The sequence below is a fragment of the Cyanistes caeruleus genome, chromosome Z (genome assembly GCF_971803275.1).
Source record: "Cyanistes caeruleus chromosome Z, bCyaCae1.hap1.1, whole genome shotgun sequence".
Lineage (NCBI taxonomy): Eukaryota > Metazoa > Chordata > Aves > Passeriformes > Paridae > Cyanistes > Cyanistes caeruleus.
In genome coordinates, this window is record NC_141732.1 from 36,545,987 (window position 1) to 36,565,797 (window position 19,811).

General features: G+C 37.4%; 1 protein-coding gene across 5 annotated transcripts in view; it reads left to right on the top strand.

The window, feature by feature from the left end:
• Nucleotides 1-19,672, top strand: part of HOOK3 (hook microtubule tethering protein 3) — an 87,133-nt gene extending 67,461 nt beyond the window's left edge. For 2 of the 5 annotated variants that reach the window (XM_086868178.1, XM_086868181.1), the window contains 8 exons: nucleotides 2,028-2,105; nucleotides 2,822-2,856; nucleotides 3,653-3,735; nucleotides 5,045-5,145; nucleotides 7,209-7,313; nucleotides 7,417-7,488; nucleotides 8,977-9,113; nucleotides 16,772-19,672. In XM_086868178.1, coding sequence (XP_086724304.1) covers nucleotides 2,028-2,105; nucleotides 2,822-2,856; nucleotides 3,653-3,735; nucleotides 5,045-5,145; nucleotides 7,209-7,313; nucleotides 7,417-7,488; nucleotides 8,977-9,113; nucleotides 16,772-16,787 — 627 coding nt within the window. In that variant the 3' untranslated portion in view covers nucleotides 16,788-19,672. Of the gene's footprint in view, nucleotides 1-2,027; nucleotides 2,106-2,821; nucleotides 2,857-3,652; nucleotides 3,736-5,044; nucleotides 5,146-7,208; nucleotides 7,314-7,416; nucleotides 7,489-8,976; nucleotides 9,218-16,771 lie in introns of those variants that run through there. The other 3 variants (XM_086868179.1, XM_086868182.1, XM_086868180.1) reach the window with 2 other exon arrangements.
• Nucleotides 19,673-19,811: the final 139 nt, after the last annotated feature.

Consider the following 19,811-nt stretch of genomic DNA (forward strand, 5'->3'; position numbering starts at 1 on the left):
CCCTGCCTTTAGCTAATTCTGCCCCACTTGTTAAATCCATCCCACGCCTAATGTTTTTCATAATGTAACATATGCAGTCTTGGCCTTACATGCTGTTACTGATGCAACAACCCAGAACTCTGTTACCTCTGCACTTACCCATGAAGTTGAGGCACTTTTTCATTTGGTGAGACACTGGAACAAGTTGCCCAGGGAAGCTGTAGATGCCTCATCCACGGAGTATTCAAGGCCAGGTTGGACAGGGATCTGAGCAACATGATGTGAAGGTGCTTGTTGCAGGGGGCTGAACTTTATAAGTCCCTTTGAACCCAAACCGTTCTGTCATTACTCTCAGCATCCTTGAAATCTGACCATCTGTCATGGTGCTGATTTGTGACTTTGATCACCTCACAGTGTTAGTGATCTTATCCAGCAGTCTTATGAAGTGACCCATAGTTTCCCATACTCTGCAAAGTTAGCTTAACCTCAGGCCAGAACCGAGCCATCTGCCCCTAAAACTAAACCAAATTTTGCCCTGAGAAAGGGGATAGGCTTGTTCCTTTGACTTGTTTAAGCGTGAAAGGAACTTCAAGCAAAAAGACTTTTATTTCTGTAGTGTTTAGGAGACTCATCTTCCTAGGAGAAAATAACAATTAAAGTAACTACGTTTTAGATTTGTACGAGTTTTTAAAGCTTACTGATACTGCTGAAATCCCAGAAGTAAAGTTTGCCTATTTTCAGAGTGATCTGTTTGAATTTATCTGCCAAGTGTATACAGGATCTTTGGGTGCCTAGAATGGCACATTGAGTGTTTTAGTCTCTTTCCTAGTCGTGTGCCTTGAGTAAATTAAAGTGGGTAAACTAATTACTGCTTCTTTTAATTGTTTGGGCTGTTTATCACACTTAGTTTCTTGCTTGTGAAAACGTGATCCATCTTGTTGGGGGAGGGGTTATTCCCTCAGTAGTGCATGTACTAGCTAAGTAATGCACCAGTGGAATCAGTGTTGACTGATAGTTATATCTGTTTCAAGATAAACCCAAGTGCAATACAAGGATCAAAAAAAACCAACAGAGTTCAGTTTTGATTTTGTGACCTTAGGGAAGTGGGTGCTGCTTCCAACTTTTTTCCTTTCTTGTTCTAGGCAGCTAGTAGTCCCCTAAATGATCGGATATAAGTGATGGGGAGAGTTCAAGTGATTTGTGACTGATAAAGATGCATACAAATATTTAAAAAAGGTAGTGCTGCTGCAGTTGTTCGGAGGACTGGAAAATGAAAAAATCATTTGGTCAAAAATGGCAGATCCTTAGCTGCTGCAAATTTCTGACTCTGAAATCAGTAGAGCCATATTGACTTGTTTTTATGGCTCCCCACCTTTCTTGTCATGCAATAAGAAAATCTCTTTTGTAATAATGAAAAAACATGCCCCAAAAATGTGATCAAAGACAATATTTTTGAAGTATCACCAAACTAAAAAGCTTTTTGAGTGCACACGGTAATTTTTTTCTGCTAGCAAGATGACTAAATCTTTTTGAAGGAACATTGGAGGAAAAACAATTAAGTAATTTTGTTGATTATTTTAGCTTATATTTTGATGGTGTTGTGGACCATCAGTCACATGCTAGCCCTTCCATGTGATCAAAACAGTATAAATACAAGCTAAAAAAACAGTTGCAGATTTAAATATGTTACATTTGCTTTGTATTCAATCAGTGTGGCAATAATGCAATTCAACATCACACCACAAAAACACCCGCATTTATTAGTTCTGGTTGTAGCCCAACAGACTGGCTATTTTCCTTGGTTTTGTTAGTTGTATGACTGTTGTTTTAAAATTATTTTCCAAAATAGCAGTTGATTTCCTTTAGAATTATGATTTAAACACAATGATTTGTGAATGTGCATCTTTATTATTTTTATATTTTTGGGTTTAGTGACATGTTTTAGAAAATGTTACAAGATGAAATTGTTCATGAGAACAGAGGAAGAAATTGCACATGTGTGAAAAATACATAGCTTTAACTTTCTCTGTTCATGACTTTCTAAATAGTTTCTTCTGTTGGCTGCTGTTTTGCTTTATACTAATGTCATCTCTGTTTCTTGGCATGGGCTTCTGCTCAAGGCTATTGTGAGTATGGCTTTCTATTTACTTAACACTACTTTCAGTTCATAAACATTTATTGAGTTTGGGTTTTTTTTCCTTTTGAAAGATACTCACTGTGTATGAAGTGAGTTTAAAATTTAAAAATTACTTCAAAGTTTTTATTCAAATAGCCTATCTAAATGTGATATAACCAGAAAGTGGAACACTGTAAGTTGTACGGTGATTTTCATGTGTCTGTAATCCATAAAGATAAGAAACACCAAAAATGTGACATTTATGCTACACTGCACTTAGAAATACTCTACTTCTTCTTGTCTCTGTGGGGATGGGAATTTACTTTCAACTAATTTGCTACATGTCTTCATGCAAGTTGCAATGCAATATTGGCAGGACAGCGCTTGCAAATTTTGCTGCACTTTCCAATACAAAGTACTGAACAAATTGAAACAACTGCCTTAAAAATTCTGTCATTTATGGATATTGCTTTTATTGATTTAGTTCTTGGGACAAGATTTGTAAAGTTCTAAAGGGTTCTACTTTTACTAAAGTCACAAATCTGAAGAGAAAGTTTCCTACCACAGAGGCTTTACAGTTGTGATCTAAAACTGTAGTTAAAAAGTTGGTTTTTGATTAGAATGTCAAAACTGCATGTTCTAAAATAATTTTTAAAATATGTTAGCTTTAACGTATTTTATATTTTCACAATACATTAAAATAAAACATTTAACTTTCTGTTTTAGTCAGTTCTTCTGAAAAAGAAACTTGAAGAACATCTGTAAGTATTATTGTTTGCTTATTTTGTATATAGTTGGAAATGATGTGTTTTTCCATATAATGAGGAAGGCAGACAGTCATTAATCATGGATCTGTAAAATATACAACTAAGAGAGATTAGATAACACAGGAATATTTGGGAGTCTACTGTTCAGGTTCTGTTTTTTTCCCATAGAAAACCATTGTGAAAGTAAGAGCAGTGAGGGACCCATCATTTTGTGTCGGGTAGAAAACTTTGCATAACATTGTGCAAATCTTTGCTCAAGAGGACTGAGTAATTTTTTTCTGAGGAGAGCATGTTAATATAAACAAAATTAATTAATTTTCTCTTTGCTATACATTATGGCATAGAAGGTAGCACTTTAGGAGGTGTTATCATTTTGTTGTGCTATTTTTGCATATCTTTTACTTCCCTAAAGAATATTTGCTTTTTGAGTGTCTTGCAAAAAGAAGTTTCTCTTGCCCTTGGGTTTGGCTGTTCTTTCCTCAATGTAATATCAGTTATAAATAAGTATTCATTTTAGGCCCTCATTGTACAGTGAATTTATACTAAATTAAGTACAGTTACTGACAGAGTTTGCTGTTGGAGTTCTCCATACAGGACAATGTTTTTTCATCTTATCTAGTAAATATTTCTACAGTGATATTGTCACTTGTCCTCATGCTCTGCAGGAAAAAAAAAATCAATCATGCCCTTAGAAATAATCTCTCTATGAGGATTTTCTGTACTGCTTAGTTCTCATTTCAAGCACAGTAATAGATTGGGAAACAATATATGCTTCTGTGGTTTGTAACAGTGAGAAGCTCCATGAAGCTAACAATGAGCTACAGAAGAAACGAGCTATTATTGAAGATTTGGAACCAATATGCAACAACAGTTGTGAGTTACCTGTGCAGTCCATTTATTTCCTTTGTAAATTACTTAATGTGCAACATCTTTAATTATAGTACCTAAAGAAGGTGTCAGGTAAGCAAAACGTACATTTTTAGTGGAAGTGACACATATGTTGTTCATGTCTCTGGAAACTAGGGTGACCAAAAAGATGCTTTTAACACTTTCTAAACATGGGAATCACATTTTAGGAACACTGTAGTAAGAAATCATAGAATCATAAAATGCTAAGATGTTAGAATGAGCCTTAAAGATAATCTAGTCCCAAACCACAATGATGTTTGCCATAGAAATACCAGCTCACTGCCATACCTGGTGTCGAACTTCAGCTCTCCAGAACTGTCATGTCTCATAAGACCCTAATTTAGAAGATCCTTGCTGTTGTCACTGACTCATTTTTACTTCCAACGTATATTCCTTCAATGTGTTTTCAGAAACGTGTTGTAATTTGAGAAAACTTTCCATTACCGGTAAAAGGAGAATGTAAGATAAATATCATATTTGCTCAGAGGGTATGCAGAACCCTGCATCTAACTGGTTTTTAGCTGCATTTTTTCCAGAGAAGTAATAAGGGAGGTAGTCTGGATGTTTTGAAAGACTAGTTATTCTAGAACACGGCAGAAGATTGTAACCCATGGCAGCTGCTCTAGTTTGTGGTAAAATTTTGTTCATAATGAGATGGATGAAAAAGTATGATTTTGTTTTCTGAGATCTGAGAAGTTTTATAGAAGATGTAGAAGTAATAGTGGCATGACATTCTTACACCAACACAAGAAAAATGTGTGCAGTTAAATTGTCCTACTGATCTCAATTGCTGCTTAAGAAAGTGTGAGGGGGAAATTAAATGAGTATGTTCATGTTACAGTTTAGTAGATTTAAGCAGGAGTTGTGCCTCTTAGGAATTATTCCTCTTACATAAAATAAGAAAAATCATATTTGCCTGTATGACATGCCAAGATTATATTAGCTGTAAGTCATTAGTAGACCCATTTTCTAAACGTGTTCAGTGACATGATTACTTTATAATTCCATTTCTCTTTATTTGTCATAATTTTAAAAAGCAAAACTATGTCCCAAAAAATCCATTTTATGAGATTTTATAGGAGTACATATTTTTAATGTGTTTCTGAGCTATACACTAATTAGATCTGTGATATGTACCACATTAGATTTCTTATGTCAGATTTTCTTAACTGAAATATATTTTAGCTGTGTCTTAAGTGCCTGTTGTAAAACATGAAAATGTGCATAATGTAATTGAAGTTGTTTTCCAATGTGTGCATCTCCTGACATAAAGCACTTAAAATTGAGGAATTACAAGAAGCACTACGGAAAAAGGAGGAGGAAATGAAGCAAATGGAAGAACGATACAAAAAGTACTTGGAAAAGGCCAAAAGTGTAAGTAGATGTGTTCCACATTAATTATCCCTGTCTGACAGAGACTGTATTACGTGTCCACTCTGTGGGAATAAAAACGAAGGAGGTATCTGTATACACACTAATAAGTTAAAGAGAAGGAAGCTTCATTGTTTCAGTATTTAATATGGATTAATTGTGCAGAAGATTGCCCCAGTTTTGAGGCTCTTTTATTGATGCCTTTTTGCAGTAAAGTGATCTTTTTGACTGGATCACCTTCAGTAGTTGTTAGATTTCTCTGATGATGTTTGGCATTCTCTTTTGCCTTTATTGCTTAATATATGCTTGTCAAGAAGGTGACTAATATTTAAGTATTGACAACATAACTAGTAGCATGGTTATACTACTAGCTTTGAAATGGTAATATTGTGGTCTTAATCATAGTCCCATTTCTTCTCTTACTATACATTGCTCTTTTGAGTTTCTTAAAAGCATATCAGTGTCCTTAAATGCATATCATTACATTGGAATCCATGAGTAGGTTCCTAATTTGGCAAAACTTTATGCTTTCTTCCTTTACTTCTGTGGAGTTTCCTGAATGACTTCTTGTGAGAAGTCTTCAGGAAGTCTAAAAAAATTTCTCCTCTGTCCCCCTGCCCTGCCATTTTATATTGGTTGTTGTGTCTTAGAGTATATTCCTCTGAAAGACTTTACCCTTTTCTGTAAGATTCGTTTATTGGTGTGTACTGTGTTACTAAAGGGTATTTTATGCACCAGTAGCATTAATTAATTAGGTTAACTTTTTGTAATATTTCTGTTTGGTTTGGGGTTGGGTTTTTTTGAGGGTTTTTTTGTTTCTTTTTCTTTTTGTGGTTTTGATGGGTTTTGCTGCAGGGTTTTTTTGGGTTTTTTTTCGTAGAATCCTTATAGTCTTCTGCTATGGAAGCTGTATCCAGGTCTAATGAGTATTTTCTTAGAAAAATAACATTCTTTCTTAGAGTAGAATTTTAGAACTATTTAGGTTGGAAGAGATCTCCAAGATCATTAAGTGAGCTTTCTACTGATCACAACTGTGTTAATGAAATCATGGCACTAGGTGCCACATCCAGTTCCTTGAATGCCTCCAGGGATGGTGACTGCACAACCTCCCTAGGCAGCCCATTCCTATGCTTAACAATCCAACCTAAAGCTTCCCTGGCGCTGCTTGAGGCCCTGTTGTCTCATCCTGTCACTGGTTGCCTGGGAGAAGAGGCCACAACCCCCACCTGGCTACAACCTCCTTTTAAGCAGACAGTGATAAGGGCTCCCAGAGCCGTCTTTTCTCCAGGCTGAACACTCCCAGCTCCCTCAACCACTCCTCACAGCATCATGTTTACCATAGAGTAAAAATGTCTCACTAAAATTTAAAGCATTGTTTTATTTCAGCATCCTATACTCAGCTCTGAAATAGGTAGAAAGAGATGAGAAGTCTATTTCTCTGTAGCCAGAGGTTGTTAAAGAGTTTCAAGCTATTTTCTATTAAAGTCTTAATTCAGGCATTTTTCTGAGTTTGTTCTTGGTTTTAGCTCTGTTGACTAGCACTCTTGGGTGACACATACAAATGTACCCGGTGTCCCTTCATCTTTTTAGTAGCATAACAATTACGTATGTCCCACAGAGTGCTTTTTGGCTTAATAGAGCAACCTAGAAGTTACAGCACCTGGTACCCCAGGTAGGTGAATCCTGGCAAATATCCATAAGGACAGAAGCAGTCCTTCATCAAGCAGGAGAAACTGACAGGCAGGAAAACCATAACCATAAAGGGAACCTTATAGAAGTTGTTTCTGTCACCATGGCCCCAAGGTAATGTAGCCTAGGTTAGGAACTGCAAATGTCAGTCTGGGGTACTAAACCTTTTACTTTTTGTTGTCAGTAGTTTTGTTTCCCAGTCCTGTAAAGGTGACCCCAGTTCAGATGCTCTAATATGTCAGAGTTGATGAGAGAGGTAGACATATTTTAAGTTACTTTTTTTTTTTAATTTCTTAACCTGACTTGAAAGGTTTTTATTCCTTAACACAATTGCTTTTGCAGGATTTAATAAAAAACAAACTGGTTTTCTCTTACAGGTCATCCGCACATTAGATCCTAAACAGAACCAGGGTGCTGCTCCTGAGATTCAGGCACTGAAAAACCAGTTGCAGGAGCGGGACAGAAAGTTTCATTCCCTGGAGGTAGTAATCCTTACATTTTGTGGTAAAAACTCATTGGTTTTTAGTTAGAGACTAATAGTTTTATTATACTTTGCCTTTAAATATATGGATTTTTGTTTTATAGAAAGAATATGAGAAAACAAAGAGTCAAAGAGAAATGGAGGAGAAATTTATCGTTAGTGCCTGGTACAACATGGTAAGAATCTCACAAACCTTTTAATTGAGAAGGAAATGAAAAGAAAGAAACTATTAATATTATTTGTTTCTAGTAGGTTTATAACAGTGTTCATTCATTTACATGAATTTACATGCTTTTTTTGTTTGAAAAGCATTTTCCAATACACGAATACAGAAGCAAATACTTTCTAGTAATCTTAAGTTATCTCTATGTTAAAGTATGTTCCTGTCATAACCTTGTGAAAAATAAAAAAAGAAGTTTGTAATTTTCAAGTCTTAAAATCAAAAAATGGCCCAGATTACTATTTTGCAATCCCAGCCCTTCACTTACACAAATTATAGTGCTCAAATTTATTTTGATTCACCACTCTCTAGTCTTCCAGTTGTTTGTAATGAAGGGACACAATCAAAGCAATTCATCTTACTTGCAGTTCAGGTGAAGTGCTCTGAGAAGTGACCCTTTAACTTGGGTGCAAATTTAGCCCCATAGAAAGAGTGAGGGAATCAGCAAGACCCTCACTTAAATTGTTCAAAGTGTAAGTTTGGATAGAAGATGGAGCCTGTGCAGCGGTACAGCGTTTGCTGGGCCTATGTACCAGGAGAGTTGTTACCCACATCAGATGTGTTCAAGACTTCCCTTTGGCAGACCAGTTGGATTGAGACTGCTCTTCATCTGTTACTTGACATCTGCTCTTGACACCTGTAACTTTAGTGTTTCATTTTGCTCCATCATAGAATTCAAATTCCTCCTCTCTATATTTCTTTGGAAGAGTTTTCTTCTTGCTCTTCTACATCCTTCTTGTGTTCATGAATAGCAAGTCTAAATTCAAGCAGTGTTTGAATTGTTTGCATATTGAAGGTATTTTCAAGTGACCAGTGTCCTTTGCCAATTTTATAACATTAGTCCCACTAACAAGTAGAAGACAAACCTGAGGTAAGACCCCCACAGTTAAATGAGCTATCATGAACACTAAGATGATCACTGATAGCAGTGTCGGTATCATTCTTTAATTAGCCTCTGCTTTTATATACAACTGCACAAGCCACCACAGCTCTCTTCATTTCCTTGTTGAGTTTTAGCCTGATGAGAACATCCTGTCTCCCAAGATGTGCTTCTGACATATGAGCTGGTGTTTCCACAGAGGATGACAATACCTAAACTTTTTTTCAGAAGAAACATACTGAAAGGAGCTAGGAACTGGGGGGGGGGGGGGGGTGGGCGGAAGTGCTCATTAGAAAGGAATTGTCCAATTGCCATGAGAAGCATAATATTGAGTTCTTAGGTGGTTACTCTAAACCTGGAGAATGACTGCAGGAAAGGGGAAGAGTTCCACACATAGTACTAGGAAGAATATCTTACCTTTGTCCTTGAAAATATGATGCTTTGCACATGGAATTCAAAATAGTTTAGTTAGTGTGAAGACAGAAATAATGAATAAAATGTAAATGAATAAAATTGTTCAGTGTTTTATGTTGGTATTGACTGAGAAATTCTCTCTGTCCATAGGGGATGACTCTGCATAAAAAAGCAGCAGAAGACAGACTGGCTAGTACAGGCTCAGGACAGTCCTTCCTGGCTAGACAAAGGCAAGCCACGAGCACAAGGAGATCTTACCCTGGTCATGTCCAGCCAGCAACAGCAAGGTAGAGAAGCCTTGGCCTTAGAAAGAAAACTGCCCTGTGATCCAGGCCACTTCTATTGCAAGTGACAACATTCAAGGAAAATAAACCAGCATCCTTTCTCTTTCTCCCTTGTTACTGCTATTATTTTACAGTTCAGGAAAAGGTTTTATTATGCCTTCTCATTTCTCTGTAATGCCCTTTGCTTATATTTTTTGGAGTTCATTTCTCTCTGCATTTTCTGAATGTGCCAAAACTTTGAAAACATCTAGGCAAGTGCTGTATAATAACAGTCTTATTTATATGAAGCCTGGTCTGTTACAAAAAACCTCATGTGGATCATGTGACAGTGGAGATTTCCTATCACAGTTGGTACTTTTGTGCCTGTAAGGCTTTGTGCTTTATAAGACTGTTTCTGTTCAAAGGGAATTAGCTTTTCATCTCCTGTTGATTCAGAAAAATGCTGAAATCTCATTACAGAAATGCAAAGTTGGATTATAATATTATTGTGAAATATATTTCATACTAAAAAAATCACCAATGCAAAAAGAAAGGTTGGGGTTTTTTTTAATCTCCTAAGTGCAAAGTTTGCTCTTACTCTTGGCATTTAGGGAAGCAGGATGATATTTTTCCAGGTTTTTCTTTATCAACTGGTTTTACCTCTTTTGCTGGTAGAAATTAATATTTTCAAATGGTTTATTCCACTCTTCTTTGTCAAGTGTATGCTTAAATACATATTCTAAAAAGTTGGAGAAGTATTTAGCATGTGCAAACCTGCTACTCTATCATCCATTTAAAAAGGACATTTGTTCTAAAATTTTATGATTGTGGATGAACAATACGTAATGGATCAAGGCCCCAGTTAATACTGTTAATGTATTCCAGTGGTCATCCTTACTACAAGACTTGCTTTTACTATATTGATTCAGGGTATAATTGTATCAGTTGCCTTACTAATGGTATCTGTGCCTTCAGGTGAGTTTATTGCTGACTTCGTTGGAAACAGGCTGTGATTTGTTGTACTGCCTTTTTAGTATATAGCTGATTAATAGTTGTAACACCTTCTTGTTGATCAGTGGATGGAGGCTTCTCTTATTTAGGTTCTGTTCCTACAAAATTGTGCTTTTTCCCTGACTAGTTCTCTGCATTCCCTGTCATTTTTGTCAAAGAATTGATAGACACAGAGAACCTGAGTATTGGCTGGAAGTTTCATATTCATGCATCTTATTGTGATTCAGTTTCAAATTTAGAGGCTGGCTTTAAATTTAGGTTTTTATTTAGAGGCTGTTTGGACTCTAATGCACATGTAGTTGGTTTATAAATTCATTCTTTCACCTGATTTTAATGCCCTTTTAAGTGGAGATATTTATTTTTCCATAAATCCCTTTAGAGAAAAGATACTAGCATTTATCAGTCATCTGAATGTCTGTTTCAATTCACAACTTGAGTAGAATGAGCAGTGGATAATTAAAACAGGCACACCTAGATTAAAGGGTAGTGAACAGGTGAATGACATTTTTAGGTACTGTTGTTCTATCCTCAAGTGCATCATTTGTTTTAATCCAGGCTAATAAATGCTTTCAGTTATTTGTCTGAAAAATATTTTCAGTTGCAGTTACACCACCACCCCACACCCCCAAGACCCCCACCCCCCAGAGAACAGATACTGAATTCTACATATAGTTGTGTCTTTTAATCCTCACATTAGGGAAAAAATGGTTTTCTAAAAATTTTCTGTACTTATGCAGTGTATTACTGATATGGGCTGTACTTGCAAAAATTAGATGAGATATTTCAAGTTTCTTATGTGCAGAAAGAACAATGCAGAGGAAGTTGTGCATAATTTCTGTAGTTCAGTAAGGTGGTATACTCAATCCGTTGTCTCTTACTGAGATACAAAATGCTCTGTATACAAAAGGCTATCTGTAATTATCTAGACAATTACCGTCTGTCTGGGATATCTTTTACTTACCTTGTGCAATTGATTTTAATAATTTGAAGAACTCTTTACCACAGGATATATGTGAACAGGAGCAAGACCATTCCTCTGAGGGAATTCAATGTTCCTATTTGAGGTTACAGTATTTTATATCACCCAGAGCCTAAGAATACCGAAAGCTCCATTTTTGTTTTAATTTTAATCTAGCTAACTTTTTCTGTTACTAAACTGCCAAGGGCTATTTGTGCAAGAAAGGGATGGAAGCTTAATGGGAAGTATTATCTCTTAATTTTGTCTAGTAATTTAATTACTTCTTGCTCTTAATTAGGTGCAGTGCTAAAAGAACTTGAACACAATCAGCATGCTAGAATAAAAGTAATTGCTTTTATGATGTTAATATTTGTTTTACTGTTTTGCCTCCAAAGTTTTGATGACAGGCTGAGAGTTAGGAGATGAACAGATGCTGGTTAGAAGCTTTGTCTTACGCTTTTACTTTCTTGTCTCTCATAGCTTCTTTTCGTTCTTGGTTGTTGGCTTTTCTGTTCTTTGTGATTCTCTTTCCTTTTCCCATGAAGATAAGACACTGAAGTGTTTTTTGTAGTTGTTTTCAAAAATAGATAGCATCATTATATAGCATCAAAGATCAGCACAAGACTCATACTGAATATGAGTTTTACTCTTGCTTAGGCAAGTGAACAATCATTTTATCTTAGAGAATTTACAAACTTGCAGAAATTCTGCTATTTCCTAGAATTAATATTGAATATAAAATCCTAAAAATGTACTGCACTCTTACAGATATAGTCTCAGTTGCTGTCTGGTTCTAGTAAGTCATTTTTAATGTCTTCTTTTAGTAACTAAGAGGAGTCCAATTCTTTCTTCTTCACTGCTTTATTACTTTAATTTTCTGCATACATCCATTCTTAATCTTTGTGTGTGGATGAATGCAAGAGCTGAATATTAAACCTTCTCTTTCACAGCAACAGCTTCTTTATTCAGAGGGGTCAGCTTCGTTATTTCACTTGCTTGTCTACCTTTGTAAGCAGTGTGTATTAAGAAAAAGAGGGAGCTCAGACTGTGACTCCAGGGAATAAACAATAAACACATGTGTAGGGGAGCTACCAGTGTGTGTTCCCTATTTGTCTTACATTGAGTAATAAAAAAAAAAATAAGCAAAAGCCCCAACCTATGGAACAGAATTCTCTTAGTACACTAGAGAGTTCAGAGAACGTATTTTTGGGAATACTTTTTTCCCCTGAGGCAAGAAAGACTGTTTACATCAAAACTGCAGTGGCAATTACTAAGCCAGTGCTGTATCCTGTCCAGTTCACTACAGAAAAAACCTTATAACTGAGCTTAAAGAAAAGAGGTTCTCCAGGTCAGAGATAAAACAGTTGAGGTGTTCATGAGAGTACTTGCAGGGCACTGTGCTGAGGATCTGCCCAGAATAATCTTTCTGGCAGATTTTAATTGATGCCAATAAAAGATAACAGATAAATAGATAAATATTTTCATTGTTTAGAGCTGAAGCTTCGTTTCTGACCTAAAAGGATGTGTTCAGATGTGCAGTCCAATTCACGTACTTCTGTGGAGGGTTGAGTTTTTAGCATATCTGATCAGGCATTACAGAGAAAAAAAAAATTCAAGTTCCCTATTTTCTTGATAGCAACACCTAACCAGATCATAACATGCATTTTCTAAGTGCTGTGAAAACTGAAGTACTCTGATTTAAAGGTTGTGTGTTCCACCCACAGTGCAAAGGTAAATACATGTCCGGAATATACAACCTTGTGTATTGCAAAATGAAATAAATATGTAATGGCTACAAGATGCCTTTCATTCTGTTTGGAAGTAATCAAACAGCAATCTTGTCCTGTTGAAGTGTCACTTGTGTTAGCAGTAATGCTTCTGCAAGTGTTTTGTGGCTCTTTGGTCTGTAAGGAGCGCTGACATTTTTATATATGTATGAAAGAATTAACAATGACTATTCCTGTTACTGCTTTATTATGATCTCAAATAGTATGTGGTATGTGTAAGCTGTCAAGAAAATTTAAGTTTTTTGGCAATTTTAAAGTCTTCGGTATTTTGACATGTTCAAGTAGCTTTTGCTTTTCCTGTCTCCTCTAGTATATGAGACTATACACTTAACAGATTTTCTTCTTGTTAGTGGCTTGGAGAAAGACTATGCTGAATGTGGCTTGCTTTCCTTTTTCCTATAAAGTAAAACAGTATTTCAGTTTTACTTACTGTATATTTTTTTATTTGTGCCCAACATATTGACTTTTTGCAAGGATTGATGAGGGAGGTATTTTTGCACTCAGCTATGCTATGCTGATTTTGCACATGTGTTTTAGGTAGAATGTGAACTCTGTGTTTTGCAGTAAGATAGTGTTGATAAACTTCAGTATCTCCTAACCAAATTTAGCAGGCATTTTCCTCACCTGGCATTGCATAAATAAACAGCTAAATGGATTTATCAGGCTATACTTCCAAGTGGTGAGGTTTTTTGGAGTGAATGTCATATTCTAGGTAGGATCCTAGCCATGCCTCCAGTTTGTCACTCCTAAGGAATCAAAAATATGTCCTGGCATGGCTGATTGGATTGCCTTACTCCTGTAACCTTACTCAGCCACTGCAACCTCAGACTTCTTGTATCTGGTACAGTGAAACAGTAAATTTTGACTCTGATGCCAGCTCCATTGTACCATTTAGTGATGCTGAGGACTTAGCTAGCTTCGTCCTCTGTTTTCCTTTGATTTTATTTTTGTGTATTCATTGAGATGTTGGGACATAAAGTTTATTTTTAAAATGCATTAGCTCATTGAATTAGGCAATGAATGAATGTTGACTGGGGGGCTTGTCAAGGAAACTTGACAAATCATACCATCCCATGGGGCATTGAAACAGCACCTGACAGTTTAGCCACAGCTTCCCAGACAGATTGTCCTGATGTCATATTGTAGTCAGTGGATCAGTAGGAAGTTGTGCTGACTGCTGTAATTGAAGTCCTCATCTGCTGGGGATGGTCTTGCTGTCAGCTTCTCTGTGGTCCAGATTCTACCTTCACCTTTGGGCCTTGCCAAGGTAGTGCAGGAGTATCCTGAAGTGTATTTCTACATCATTTGGCTCTGGTGGCAAATCATGAGTTTGCTCTGCTGCTGTTTGCTGTGCATGTAAAGTTGTTTGGAAAATTGCATATCCTTCTGTCCCCTTTGCATATGGTGTCATTTCCAGGCTGAAAACAGATTCCATTTGGCTGATAAAAAATTTCTTGCAGCTATGTCTTGCTGCTGTGGGTCTCAGAGAATGATCCATACAACATGAAAAATACTCCTAGCAGAGGGAAATACAGGTCATTTGGGCAGTCTTTCCTTTCTTGTGCTGATTTTATTAATTGCTTTGCATTAGAGAGGTCCTTTGTGATCAGATGCAGTGATTTCAGAAAGAGGAACATGTTTGTTTCAATCGTTTGTCAGCACTTTGAAGGACTGCTGACTATTGTAGCATGGCACAGATCTGAAATACTGCAAAAGCAAGTATCTCCACAGGTATGGAGTAGTTTATTCTGGAAATGGAAATTGAATCCCTAATGATTATACCTAACTTGAAGAGCAGAGAGCTAACATAAAGTCCAGTAATTACTGTTAGCACGCTCATGTTGTTAGCCTGATCATGAAAGTGGATGGAATTTTAAGAGAAAATCCACAGAAAATGGTGTAGTATTTATAAAGTTATAAAATAGTTGTAATTAGACCATCAGACTTTTGATTTGGATTTGAATATAACATCAGTTATATAATTTAAAATATTGTAAAGTAGAGGTTATTGTTCACAGCCACAAAGGGTTAGTAAGCTGGAGAGTAAACTTCTTTCTTGGAGGCATCAATGGTTTTGAGAGAGATTTTAAGCTTTTGTTTAGCAGTATCAGTAATGTTTTGAAATAATTATAAGCATTACATTATAAGGCCACCATTTTTAAAATTTATAATCTGCTTTGTATTCTCTTTGTCACACCTTAGACATATTGTCAGCTGCATAAACTGTGTCTTTCTAAAGATGCTGCAGATGCAGGTTATGCTCAGTCAATTTACCCTCACATCTTGCATCTCTCTATGTGTTGCTGCCTCAGCTGGTGGCTTTAAAATAGAGAAACTGACAGACAGCTAGTTTTAGAACATGATAAGAATTTCTAGTCAGGAAAGGGCACTAACAGATGAATTTTTACATACTTGAAAGATAATGGTGTCCTGAGTTTACAAGACCTTTCAAAAGTACTATTGACTCAAATAGAAGCCTGAAGTGTCTCTTCTGTGTATGTCCAACATACACTTGAAGGACACTTCAAGTGCTACTAAATAATAAGTTTGAACTAAGCTATAGCCAGGTGAGACTAAAGGATTATATTCATTTGTACACAGTAGAATAGGTACATGCTTATGTAGCTTTAACTTTTTATTTTTAATAGAATTTTTATAGAATAACTACAGTGATCTTCATATTAATCCTGAACTGTGTAACTTTATGCACCAAGCAGTGCCAAGCAAGCTTAAATGACAATGATTGCTCAAAATACACACCCTCAAGGTCTTTGAATGTGTTAAATTTTTTATTCCATTTGATATGTATTTCTGTGTGGTTTTCAGTCATGGTTACTTAGTATTCTGGGTGGATGAATGAGAAGGAAAAAAGAGGGATACGTAGGCTACAGGACTTGTAGCATAAATACTCTTTTTTATCTATTTAACCTGGATTGGCCCATCACAAGAAGCATTCTTAGAATCAATTTTGACCAGTGCAATAGAGGGGAGAAGGAAGTGGGGAAACAGGCTCTAATTTCAGTCTGGTGAAGCCAATTTGCTCTTTGCAATATGAAAACAAAAATGCCCATTTAGTGCTGTGCCAGTGCTGTGTAGGGACATCTGTGTTACCTGGGCAAAGTGGAAGCACTGTAGCTGTATCAGTAAAGCATTCCATTCCAGTTACACTGGCCAGGAAAAAGGGTGCATCAGTGACAATGGAGAAGTGTGCCAACCTCTCTGATTCTCTTGCAAACTTAGATTCCCTTCTGCAGCAGTGGGGTGCTCTCTCTACTGCTTGGTGACTCCGACTCAGCTTACTTTAACAAGAACACGTATCATTTTCTGGCAATTCAAACCTGTATTTGCATGCAAGGGATAGAACTTGCCAGTGCAGTGGGGCAGTGATGTTGAGCCTCATGCACAGGATGAGATCTGATGAAATTTAAATGCCTTTAGTGGTGCCCAAGATTTCAAGACAGTCGTTGTGACTATGATTATCTTTTAGCATGTAAACACATGCAGAATTGGGTGGGCACCTTTCACATTATCTTGCTTTACCAATTACACTCACAGACAGCATGAATGCCTGAGAATTGCTCGTTGCTGTGTAAACTTATTTTCCATGGCTTTATTAGTTAAAGAATGGTGCCCCGAAGAATTTTACTCAGAAGCGTGTGAAGTTTAATTATAGCGGAACTTAGATATTGACCAAGGCTATTTTGTTGCTTTTTCCAACTATTGGCCTGTAACCTTCCTGTTAATTTGAACAGTTGCTTGGCAAAGGTATTTTCTCTGTGAATTTGCACAACTCTTAAGTAGAGGTGGCCTTACTAAACTGCTTTTAAAAGGACCTGTTCTGTTCTGTTTGTTTTGTTGGTTTTTTTTTTTTCAACAGTAATATGTTACCTGCTTTTTAACTTTCTTCTTTATTCTTTTATTTGCAGTGATGTGGTTGCATGACCTGCAGCATTATTATAACAGGGACTGTTCAGTGCATGACTTGCTTTTCTGTCCAGACTGCATAACCAAAACTTAACCAGTTCTACACTTAAGACTCATGGCCATCTGGTTTCAAAGGGGGATCTACTTGCAGAGAAGCTTACCATCCTGGGGAGTGGCTTTCCCATTTCCCACTTCCACTTACTCTTTCTCTTCACAAAAAGTCTCCTATGAGGCTAGAAGAGAGGAAATCCTGTACTCACAACTCAACAGGAGGCGTTCTGCAACTGACAGAGCACTGTCAGCTCTCCATCTTACTTCCGCCTGTCCACTTTATTTAATTCTGATTAACAGTATTAACATACAGACTTCCTGCAACATTTTCATATACCGAACTATAAAAATCTGGTCTTAATGAATTCCTAAAAAAGTCCTTTTGGTTACTGTTCAAATTTCAAAGCACCTGCACCCTTAAAGGATCCACTTTGAATCTTTAAAGAAATTAAGTAAAGCGAAGGAGGTGTTTTACCAGGAGAAATGCCTAATGAATTGCTGCTTGGCGATCCCATCTTCCATAGAAAACCAAGCAAGTTTCATCTGATAATCTCCGAGCCAGGCAAACTACCAGGTGGTATTTTGTTCACAGGCACTGCCTGCTTCCTTAATATGTATATATACACAGTAGTTTGTGGCTGTTGTATTTTTCTCTCTACATTTGAGCTGTGTTGTTGGTTTCTTTCAGAAACTTTTTTTTCCAATCTGTGTACAATTGTTAAAACAATCTGAGGAAAGACCATGAATGGAGATAAGTATGAAAGTCATCTGCACTTTCAATATTATGCAGACTGTCCTTGCCAGTTTATGATTTGGATCGTTTATCTTTCACCTGTACTGTTTTTTTCCTTTTCTTTTTTTCTTTCTCTTGTCACAGTCTTAGCTATTTAATTTCCAATTGCACTAGCTTGGCTGTTTCTTTGTATTTTGAAGTTTAGCTATAAGATTTGCCATATGTAGACAGTGTAACTCAAAATGCTTTGTACTGCCTATATTAATTTAAAAAGCTGCTTATTTAATATTCCTAAATATCTGCACATTTGTACTACTGTATCTTTGTTTTGTATTGGACATCCAGTACTGGCAAGATTCAGAAGACGAGGGAGTGCTGTAGTATTGTAAGTTAAGAGGTTTATTGTATAGGAATTAGTACATAACAAGCAGGGAAAGGGGCTTTCAAGCCATAGGATTTGCTGGAAAAACTGAAAAGTCTGAATGCCGAGTACCTTAAGCGGTTTGATTTAAATCCAGTTCTAGAGAAACCCCATTCTTGCTCACCTGGATCTTAATCTGGCAGAAATATTGATATGAACTCTGCTGCTTCCAGGAATAGTTTTGCTTATTTGGGCAGTAGAAGAACCTCCAGCCTTGTTTGCCACGGGGGCACCCCCACGCTGGGGCAGCGTTGTGTCCACTTGTCTCTGCAGTCTCTTCTGGTCACACACACAGTGCCTGCCTCGTCCCTGGCCCGTTGGGTGGGCTCTGACAGAGCCACACCTCGTACGCAGAGACGCCCGCTTGTGTCCAGTCCTCAGGGGTCCTGATCCCACGGTGGATCCGTGGCCTTGTGCAGAACGGCATGGAGAAAGGACAAACGTGTGCCCCACCAGGGCGGGGTGGTCTGTGCTGCCTGGCAAAGGGATGGGCAGGTAGGGAATGGGCTCCAAGCAGGCCAAGCAGCAGAGTGAAGGCTACAACTAGGATCCCAGTGAGAACTGTGGTGTTTTCCCTTCTGGATACTGTATCAGGTACTGTGGCTACCAGGTGCTCTGGCTGACAGCTGTCCGTAAAGGCTTCAGATGGGGATATATGTCTTTCCTGGTCCACCAGGGCCAGGGGCAGTGAAGTCTGACGTGACCTGCAGCCAGGATCTGGGGTTTGGTCATAAAGAGTCAAATACTTGTGCAGTAGAGGCAGCATCATTTCATCAGACTGAGTCCAGCAGAGAGCTGAAGGATTTGTGTCTTTCCAGATCCTAGCCATTGATCCCTTGTTGTGTGTCAGGGCAAGCCTTACTTAGGAAAACTTCTTTTAGTTGGGTGTTAAAGGCATGGTATGTTTTTCATTTGCAAGTGCTGCTTCGGCTGGGACCACACCCTGCTCCAAGCCAGGCTGGGTGCAGGATCCCTAAAATCAGGGCACTGTGCTGGGCAGGAGGGGATTGCTTTTTTTGTGCACCTGCCTCCACAGACGTCCCAAAGTGATGCCGAGCAGTACCTCATTTTTCTAAGTGGTCTGTGCAGATTAGAGACTAAGTATCAGTTGTTCTTGAGCCTTGATGACATTTGTATGTAAGTGTGTTTAGCTTGACAAAAGTTCTTTGAGTTTACTAATGCAACAGAGAGATGCCAGGTGGAGCCAGTCAAGGAGCTGGGTACTTTAATTAGATTAGCCTGGCATCTCTATCATGAAGTGGTTGTGAGCTCTCAACTTAGAGCTGATCTCCAGCATGTCTCTGATATACTAACTTCATTTGTGCTGCATAGAAAACTCTCTTACCTTCTTAATAGCAGCTTGTTTGACAGTCCTGAATTAAGTGTTGATCAATTATCAAAGTAATAACTGTTTGTGAAGTTGCCAGTGATATATTTTCTGTAAAAGAATGAATTCTTAGAGTGTCAAAACATTAATTTCCCATTTCAGTTCATCTACAAATTGTGTAACTACCAGATTGTTATGGTAGCAATATTAATATACATACCTGTATATAGACAAAAAAAACCTCATTAATGATAATTGGAATCAAAAAGTTTAATATTTTTTCCCAGTCAAATACACTAATGCTTCCAAGGTGATAGAAGAATGTACAGTTGTTAAACAAGTTGTAAATAAACGCTTATATAAAATATAAATGCTTGTCTCTTCTTTATTTGGTACTTGGCTGTGAACTGCATTTCCTGGGGCTCTGCAGAGGAGGGTGAGTGGCGGGTGGGCAGCACCAGTGCATCAGAAAGCACAACATCCTCACTTCTGCTGGGACACGTCCCAGCC